The sequence below is a fragment of the Lactuca sativa genome, chromosome 6 (genome assembly GCF_002870075.4).
Source record: "Lactuca sativa cultivar Salinas chromosome 6, Lsat_Salinas_v11, whole genome shotgun sequence".
NCBI classification, from domain to species: Eukaryota; Viridiplantae; Streptophyta; class Magnoliopsida; order Asterales; family Asteraceae; genus Lactuca; species Lactuca sativa.
This window is the reverse complement of record NC_056628.2, coordinates 52398723-52408894: the sequence shown is the minus strand read 5'-3', so window position 1 is coordinate 52408894 and position 10172 is coordinate 52398723. Positions and strand designations below refer to the sequence as shown.

The window sequence follows — 10172 nt, the reverse complement described above, 5'->3', positions numbered from 1 at the left end:
TTATGGTTGCAACATACAATTAATATTTACATCATTTAGATATCAAAAATGTCTTCCAACATGGTGATCTTTGGGAAGATGTGTACATGAAGCAACCACTTATTGACGGGAGAGTATTTACAAAGATGTCATCTTCCCAAATCTCCATAAAAAAAATTTTAAGAAGGCCCACGTGACATGAAATATTTTTATAAACTTCATAACACACCCAGAATATATAAAATCAACCACAATTTGAAACAAGGAACTCAAACAAGAACAATATAGCAATGTTAAAAAGTATTTCGAATTTTCTATATTGGTCTAAAATATTTGAAGTTATATAAAAATAAACAAAGAAAAAAGGTGTTTTATATATTGAACACATATTAAACAATCATTATATTTATCGGCAAGTATGAACTATTGAAGAGATGCTCATAAAAATTAGTGTAGATGAATAAACAAAATTTTATAAGCTATTTGCACTATAAGAGCCAAAAATCAAGCAATGTGCACATAAAAGGCTGCAAGTAATCATTGAAGCTTATGTTGTTGAGAACGAGAAGTGTAAGGTGCTGTTTGTTTTTTGGAAAAAAAAAACTCTTCAGACCTCTTATTGTTGCACGGCGCAGCACACGCGCAGCACTTTTCATCTCGCAGCTGTTTGTTTTTTAGAAGTCTTCAGAGTCAAAAACCTCTGCGCGTGCTCTGTTTGGCGCAACACTTGTACTGCCTCTTCCAACCTCTTCCAGCCTCTTCTTTTTTTTTTCTTGCTGAATTTTTTCTTATATTGAAAATTTATTTCACTTTTTATTTTTCATTTTTTTTGTTTATTCTTGTTGATTTTTTTTTTCGTTTTTTTATATTGAATAATGATAATTTTTAATGAAATATCATTATTTTTTTACTAAATATCTTTATTTTTTTTGTTGAAATATCATTATTTTTTACTGAATTATCATTAATTTTTGCCGAAATGTTATATACATTATAAAAAATTTCGTATTTAAAAACTATTTTTGATTTATAAAATTAGTTTATTTTAATTTTTTAATATCTGCACCAGTAAGCAGATGTTAAAAAAAACAAGCACACTTCTTATTACAGTCTGCAGCCGTTTGGTCCACCTCTTCTACTGCAGAGGGTTGCAGAGGTGGTTCGCAGACTTCATGAATTTTTGCTTCAGAAAATCAAACAGCACCTAAGTGTCTTCAATATATCGAGTAATCAATGAAATAGTGTAATGTGAGGCACTTGAAGAAGCATAGTAAGATGTAACACTGAGTTGAGTGAAATTTGGAAGCCCATATCCTGTGATTTTAATGTAGTATTGTCCAAAAAAATATGTTTCAGTAACATGTATTGAAAATACATACAAAATTGGCAAGAAAAAAAATGTGTTTTTAACATTAATAATCTTTTTTGGATCATACGACGTTTATGAAAAATGTTGTTAATTAATGAACATCGTTTAGTTTCTTGGAAATCCCATAAGAAAGAAGTTCGGAAACAAGTATAAATATTAAATACTACTCAAAGATATTCTAAGAGTAAATTACATATTTCGTATTTAGTCCAGAAGTTTGATTTTTCGCATGCTTTTGAATATATGGTATTCCTGAAATGAATAAAATCACTAAATTAGTCATTTTTCCAAAAGGATTAGGTAAAATACGACATGATTGGAACATAAATCAATCAAAATCTTCCCAAAAACCAGATGTCAATTGCTTAATTGTGAACCTAGAATTGAGATAGAATCTTCAAACTTCAAACCCTATTGTTTCAATGTTCAGTTCAATAAATCTGTTATATGCAATAGTAAGTTGCAATTTTGGTTATAGTAACAAATAAATGAAGAAGAAGAAACAACATACCGAGGTTGATTTCAAAGAAGAGAGACAACGAGGGCAGCGAGGGGTACCGAGACCTGGTTTAATGGTAGGTTCATGGTATAGATTCCTTGTTCGTAGCTTCTCTTCGTACACCTCCCGAGCCCCCATCACTCGTTCTGCAGTTCACGCACATTCCTAGAAGGAACAACTATGGCGATCGAGTCAACAACCCAGACCTTGTTACATTCTTACATTGGGCTTTTGGACCCGATTTACATGGGCTTTAATCGACATCATATTTGATATTAGATGTTGTAGGCAAAGATTAATAAGTGGGCCACTTGGCCAACATGTATTCTTAGAAATATAATTTGTGTTTTACTTAAAGATTTCATTGAAGGCATCTTTAAAATGTTTTTGCTATTTGTTGATGTAGGGTTCGTTTGACAACTATCTATAGGCTAGTTGTGTATCTTATTTATATTGTATGTGCTTTTTTTTGGAAATGAAACTTCTCTAACGAGGGTTTTCTGCCCAGCTTTTGCATACCGACTAACCCCCGCTGCAAACATGAGATTTTGTCTCATTCCCTGGAGTCACTGCAGGCGAATTTTCATGGCCACAAGGGCTGAGTGGTGTAAAGATTTGAACATAAATCAATAGGTTATCCATCATATTTTCCACATGTCTTACCAAGTCACCACTACCCAAGTGGTTTTGTATGTGCTTTTTAGATGGGGCGTTGTGAGTGATCAGTTATTGTTATGTATCTGATTTATATTTTATGTGCTTTTTAGATGGGGCGTTGTGAGTTGATTAGAAGTTTTTGGATAGCCATTATATAAAACAAGCAATGTAATTTATTTTGTTATTTGTATTAGTAACAAAGTTATATCTTTCTACTTTTCATAGCAATTTAATCGAGTTTTCCAATAATAAGAATGTGTATGCCTATAATTGTAGCATATTTATATTGTCTACTCATGTATCGGAGCTATGTTGGTGTATAAGACATCAGCATATAAAAAAGATGGATATTTTAGAATGAGTGAAAAATGGATGCTCCAATAAAGTTCATAGAAAGCGTCATTCATTTTTGGTGAAGAGTGTCAAGGTTTAATGAAGTTGATTTGGCAAGACTACTTCATATTGGGGAAGAACATGGACTTCAGGTATGATAAAAATCATTAATTGTATGCATTATACATGGAAAATTTGCCCAATTGCGTGGGTTGAAAAGTATGCAAGCAGAAGCAATAGACAAATAAGGATCAAAGTTAATGCATCATATAACTTATGGATATGACATGCATTCTTTGAAACAGTATATACGTGTGATGACATTAATGTCATCTACCGGTCTTCTTTTTTTGATGATGTCTTGGCAGGTCGAGCACCAAATATGAGTTATGACGTAGATGATCGGGACAATACTATGGCATATTATCTCACTATTGCATATATTCTCATGGGTTGTGAGGGGAGATCCAATGTGTTAGGACTGGGGACACATGTCCCCAATGCATTTTCCTAAACCAATGTTTTTTATTATAGGATTTAGACTGTATTATAAAAGTTATACATGACACCCCTAATGATTTGGATAACTTTTGTTTGGTAATCACTAATTTAAGTTAGAAATTCAGTCGATATTAATGGGCAGAATATGTCAACTAAGAGAAGCCAAACCACCTGGAGAAGAAGCTGTAGTAGGGTTGCTCCTATTGAATTTTGTATACTTGGGCCAAGGTCATATATAAGCCCACAAGTAAAAACAATTGATTTTTATTGTAATTACATATATCAAACCCACCAGAAGAAACATTTGATTTTTATTGTTATTGCATTTAGTTGAACGAGTTTATATTAACATTAATATTAATCAATTTATTTGAATATTTAAATGGTCTAAAAATAAAGTTTAGTCTTGAACATTTTTGTTTAAAAGTCTTGTAAAATTTATTTTTGAAAGGTTTTATTAATTACAATAAACGCTCTTGTCAATTTATTAAGTGATCAAACATATCATTCGAGATAAAATATTAACACTTAGGTTGTGATCCAACGATTTTGCACCGACCCGTTTATTTTATCCATTTGACCGACTCAATGCTCCCAATAGGTAAAATCCCTAGATCTTTTACTGTTGGTTGCCTTAGGCAAGTCAATAACTTTCCCCAACTTCGGAAATACAAAGTGTTCGTTGAAAATAAAATGGTCATTAGAAAAGATGTTGATCAGCATTTTGAGTTTTATAAAGTTCGTTTTTCATTTCTATGACACCCATGTCATTCTGCGAGACAATGATATGATGAGAAAAATTATGATTATATGTATCATCATTCATAATATAATCGTTGAGGATGGATGTCATACATATATTCACTATTATGATTCATCCGAATTTCTAAATGACAAACCTATAAACCGGCATCGAAGAACCTTTACTGAAGACGATAAACAAATTTTTCAATACTCTACTCAACAAATTGGAAACATATCCAGTTATATGACCAATATGACACACCTTCGCAATAGAGAATCTAATAATAATTTAAAAAACGATTTAATTGAGCATTTATAGAAAAATTATGGCATTTATAAATAATTAGGTAGTTTACATCTTCCTTATTTATAATTTTGTATTTCACATTAATTATAACTTGATTTATATATTTTATTAAGTTTGTTTGATTAATGTAAAATATTTTTATTTTGTTTTATATTTAAAATAAATATTATATTTATTTCGAACTAAATGAGTTACTTTTAATTTTTTAAATCATATTTAGTAAAATAAAAATCAATCATAAAGTTCATTTATTTAATAAAAATTGGTTAGAGTGGATCGATAATGGATATGAAAATTTTGGGTTTAGTTGATTTATATGGATGGACAAAGAAAAAACAGTTTTGTAATAGAATGAGAATAGTTTCATAGATTTTAAAACATGGATTTATATCATGTTGACATCAATGTAACATGTTTAACGTTTCTTTTTCTTTTTCTTTTTTTTTTTTTTTGTCATTTAAAGGGAATTGTATGCCCTTTTTCCACACATTTTTCTCTTTTAATTATTTTATTTAAACAACTTAATTTAGATAAAATTCTAATATCCATTAATCAAAATAAGAAATATATAAAAACAAATTAAAAACTTAAAAACTTAAAAATACGTAACTAATAAAATTTATATGAAGACTTCGTCTGAAAATTCGCAAATCAAAACATTTTTCGATTCTACGTTCAAATCAAATCGATGTGATCAACAGTCCAAATATTTTTCACCAAGTTACTACAAAAATTAAGATAGACTTCAACATTACATATCATCACTCTTCTTGTCATGTATTTTTCACCATCAATCTGTATAGTTGTTGTGTCGATGGAGATGAATTGGTGTTAAAGATGAAGATGAATAAGATATTTTAAGTAATAGTTATAGAAAAATCTGTTTTAAATAAAAAAAAATGAAAAATCTAGCCGGTAGGAGGAGATAGACTAGGCAGATTCCTACCGAGTTGGGGCTGGCATGTCGAAATGAATACCGAGTCTACTCCCTCCAGTCACGTCGAAAACGATATCCCTTTGTCATTTGAAGTTTCATAACTTTTTCTTAATTTAATCTTTTATTTATTCAAAAAGTTGAAAGCAAAAGTAGCAATTTATATCATTTTCAACTTACAACCCCAAGTATCAATAATGGTGGCTAGTCGTACTTTCCAATTTCCGTTAGGATTTAAGCATTTGGTACGTGTTGACTGTCGACTACCTTTGCGTAGTAATATAAAGCTAGTACGATGATATTCCAATTTAAGAGAAAAAAATGTTTAAAATCGGTTAACATTTATTGATCAAACATATCACTTAATTATATGTGGTTTCATAAGTAGTTTTATTAATCAATAATACGTAAAAAGAATATTGTATATATATCTTATTATCACAAAAAATACAGAATCCGGAAAACAAAATCAAAACTTGAACAACATACAAAATAAAATTTCAAAAAATACAAATATTTAATAATGGAAAACATAAACATTGAACTCCACGACAGCGTCACCATTGCTCATGTTAAAAGTATGAGTGCTTGCTTCTGCATATCCACGTGCAAACCGGAAAAGCCCACTTCCTCCAATGACCGGCATCTCTCTCACCGGCGACATCACCGGATTCCGGCCAACTATACTCAACGTGCTACCATTATACTTTCCTTCTACAAATACGTAGTTCATAACCATCAACAAACCCATTTCGTTTATGCTTGCTGATGTATACATCCCTTGTGCTCTACCCACCAACCTCGAGTTCCGTTCAGGGCCGATGGTCAAAGGGTTGTCGATCATGCTGATGTCACCAAAACCGGTGGCGGCAGTGCGGTTGGTTCTGGTAGCTTCAACAATCCTGATGGCGGTGGCATTGGGGCCACTGACTATGTCATGGAAGTAGAAACGAAAATGGCTCAGTTTCTGTTTTCTCAAACCTAAAGATCGTTGTGATAGGTTTCTTGAAAACTTCTGGGATTCGACTGTGAGAAAGAAAGATAGAAGAAGAACAGAAAAGATAACTGTAACAGATTTCGATACAGAAGTAGCCATTGTTGGAGCTTAACTGGAAGAGATTGAGAAGAATGAAAGAGTTGGTGAGTTATGCTTGGTGAGGTTCATGCTTATATAGAATGGGAATAGTTTCTGGATGCTTTCATGCCTTTGGGTATAAAATTAAAATCAACTTTGGAAAATTTTTGCGTTCAATATTTCCGTGTCAATGGGATTATGGGAATAAGTCCTTACCAATTTATTTTTTATTCATTTATTTTGTCGAGGATGGTGCTTGAAAACATGCAAGTGTTGGTTATTATATATTTATTAATTAAATGAAGTTCTTTTGTTCATTTTTTTAACAATAAGCAAATGTAAACGTGTGTATTTTCTCATAAACTGGTCTTTTATTATTATACGAATACATGAGAGAGGAGGCCAGTGGGCCGGACATATACATCAATACAAGACTATTATACAAAACACAAATATAAATAATAATAATAATAATAATAATAATAATAATAATAACCCGCTAACAGCAAAGGCCAAGAGGATATGTGCCTCTCCTAGCTTATTACAATTCAACAAAAATTGAGAAAGAAATGAACATTCTCTTATTGAATTAAGAACTAAATGTACATTGTTTATATACAACATACTAGACTATTATACGAAACACAAATATAATAATAATAATAATAATAATAATAATAATAATAATAATAATAATACGCTAACAGCAAAGGCCAAGAGGATATGTGCCTCTCGTAGCTTATTACAATTCAACAAAAATTGAGAAAGAAATGAACTTTCTCTTATTGAATTAAGAACTAAAAGTACATTGTTTATATACAACATAACTCCTACAACCAATGAAGGAGTTATGTTGTTTCCTCCAACCAATGAACTAAAAGTACATTGTTTTTGGTACTTAGGTATTAGTATGTAACCCAACAATCCTCATTATTGCTTGTAAAATTCCATTACACAATAAAATCTTCTTTCTCATACGTGTATTATAGTGTGTTTTAGAGAATATCATGTTTGGCATGACCTTATGTTTTTTTGGTCATGTTATGTGAGAACATCACTTATGGTAGGCACAATCAGTAGTACTACGATAAGAATGTCAAAGGTCATTGGAAATGACAACCGTGGGTTTCTTCAAAGTCAAAAAGAGACACGGATGGCATAGGTTAAGCTAGCTTAAGTCACAAGTAGCAGCAGATGATAGGTCAAACCCAAGTGGTGGAGAAACGACCCTTAAGGAGAAAGGACAAAAGGCAGTTCAAGTTTCAAGCTCCATGAGAGTAGCAACACGAGTAGATGGAGATAGTTAGTTTCATTTTCGAGTAACAGAAGAATGAAAGTCTTCTGTTAGATTACCCATAGGCTATGAGTTTCTTGTTTTTCAAGGAAATGTTGGTATTTCCTCCCAAGCAACTAATAGGATTTAGGAAGTAGTCGAATTACCAAGTGCGGCTCGGATAGCCAAGAGAACTAATTAGGTTTGTACCTTCATGGATGAGAGATATATCCTCGCAGTAGAGGATTAGGAGTTCAATAGGTGGTGTAGTTTTCCATAGAGATCTTCGAGTACTCAAGGGATATATCAGACTTAGGAAGCTTAGTTAAGCTCGTAGTAAGAACTTAGTTGTCTTATGCCAGAAGACGGAAATTATAAGATCGTAGTCAAGGAGAAAGTGTTTTCGTAGTACGAACGGTTAAAGTCATCATCTAAATTGTGTATAAAAACACCTAGAAGAGGGTCTTTCGGGATGGACCATGTTGATTAAGAGAGGCGATATGCACTTTCCTAGGGTTGCAGATGTATCAACAGTATACATAATAGGATTAATATATAGATCAACTTGTTGATCCAATTCAGCCAAGCAGTCTTGATGTCAGCAATAGCAGTTAAGATTAATTATGAGTCCCTAGCGTAAATTGGTAAAAGTTCAATTTTAGGACTCAGTCAATGTTAAAAGTGCATAAGTAGTAGTAGTTGTTGGAGATTCGGTTGTAAATTCTTCTTGTTAGATGTTAATAAAAGATGGACATGCAAGGAAAAGATCTAAGTATTTCCCATAAGGTTCAGAACTGCAGTAAGACGATTAGATATTGCAGAAGAACTATTCAAGTTTTTAGGATGCAATGTTCAGTTGGAGATTGGGAACACAAAAGGGTCGTAAGCAAGTAATATAAATTCCTATAACCCATTTGTTACGTTAAAGTCACATTAGATAGATCATCGAGTGCAACTGCTTATGCATCATTGGTCTTCAGGGTGAACTATGTGTTTGGTTTAGTTATTCCTTTAGATGATGAGCGTAAGAATTAATATAATACAATATGAAACACTTTTGGTTTCTTATTTATAACAACAAATTTTAAGTAATTGAATGTCAGTGAATTAAAGGCAAGTTGCAAAAAATCTTAAAAATAAGTTGCAAAAGGGCTTTATCTCACACATCATTGTTGATGATTTATTCAACAAATCAGAATTTTTGCAAAAATATTTACCAATTGAACATAATACAACAAACATAATACTAAATTTCTTAAAAATGACAAACACTTATCTAGTTTCTTATTTGCATACAAAATATTGCTGACTGTTCCTATTACAAATGCTTCAACAAAAATAAGATTTTTAAAGCTAAAGCTTTCAAAATCTCATTTGCTCTCAACCATGCCTAAAAAGAGATTAACTGTTTTAACTTTTATTTCGATTAAGAACGAGTTTTTATAAAAAATTGGTTATCAAAAGTTTAATAGATATGTTTTTGTTTTTAAATGATAAAAACTGGATATTCAGCAAAAAAAAATAATGAATGAAGAATATTATGGTAGTGAATTTATGAGATGAAAATAATAATAAGTGAAGAATATTATGATAGTGAATTTATGAGATATTTGTTACCCTTTTAAGTTTTAAATTTTATAGAAGCAAACTTAATAATATTTTAATTTAAATTTCTCACGGGAACTTATTTTAATTTTCGTAAAAGGCTCCGAAATATAATGGTAGGCCTACTTTACTTATATACATCATCGTTGTTTTAGTCTTTTAGCTCATTCATGCATGTGCTTGGATCCGATTTTCTCCAGTTAAAATCCACAAAAACAAAGGAGAAAGTCTATATATTATGCATCTATAATTCCTCACCTAATCCATCTAAACGAGTCTGAAATAAAGTATTAAAGTAAGACCCCATAAAAGGAAGCTTCCATGCAAGGGTCGATCAAAATTATAGAATTTAGAGTAAATTGCACTAATAGTCCTTATAGTTTGGGACAATTTATGTGTTTGATTTCTAACTCTTTTTCTTTTAACTCGGACAGTCCTCATGATATGTTTTTGTTGTGTCACTGGTTTTCGATAGATGCAAAAAGACTATTATACCCTTACGTTTTTAATTTTCACTTAACTTAATGTTTTATTTTATTTTATTTATATAAAAATTTAGAAAAAGCAAATGCGGCCTACCAATCAACCATTTGTCACTTTCCCATAAATCTCCTCTAACCCTACATGAAATTCCTATCCCCGATCCTATGACCACCACCTTAACGCATCTACATGTAACACTTGAATCCTGGTAAGTTTCTTTATTGCTCTCATTGTTATTAATGTTGAATTTTTTGTCCTTGAGTTGTACGCGGAGCGTACCACATGGTACGCTTACCATACAAGTTGTACAACGAGTACGTGGGGCATACCGCATGGTACGCTTAGCGTACTCATGCGAGGTGGGATCGGGACTCCGGACACGTACGTTGGGCGTACATGTATGTACGCGGGGT

At 31.7% G+C, this 10172-nt stretch overlaps 2 protein-coding genes across 2 annotated transcripts; both read right to left on the bottom strand.

Annotated features, from left to right (window-relative positions):
• Window positions 1-366: 366 nt before the first annotated feature.
• LOC111905445 (uncharacterized) lies at window positions 367-2038 on the bottom strand. Its single transcript, XM_023901140.3, has 4 exons — window positions 1860-2038; window positions 1726-1759; window positions 1542-1600; window positions 367-1293 (listed from the first exon to the last, which is right to left on the bottom strand). The coding sequence occupies exons 1-4, from the start codon at window positions 1983-1985 to the stop codon at window positions 1210-1212; spliced, it is 303 nt and encodes a 100-aa protein (XP_023756908.1). The 5' UTR covers window positions 1986-2038; the 3' UTR covers window positions 367-1209.
• Window positions 2039-5731: 3693 nt separating this feature from the next.
• LOC111905312 (dirigent protein 22) lies at window positions 5732-6498 on the bottom strand. The gene has a single exon (XM_023901003.3). The coding sequence runs from the start codon at window positions 6417-6419 to the stop codon at window positions 5841-5843; it is 579 nt and encodes a 192-aa protein (XP_023756771.1). The 5' UTR covers window positions 6420-6498; the 3' UTR covers window positions 5732-5840.
• Window positions 6499-10172: the final 3674 nt, after the last annotated feature.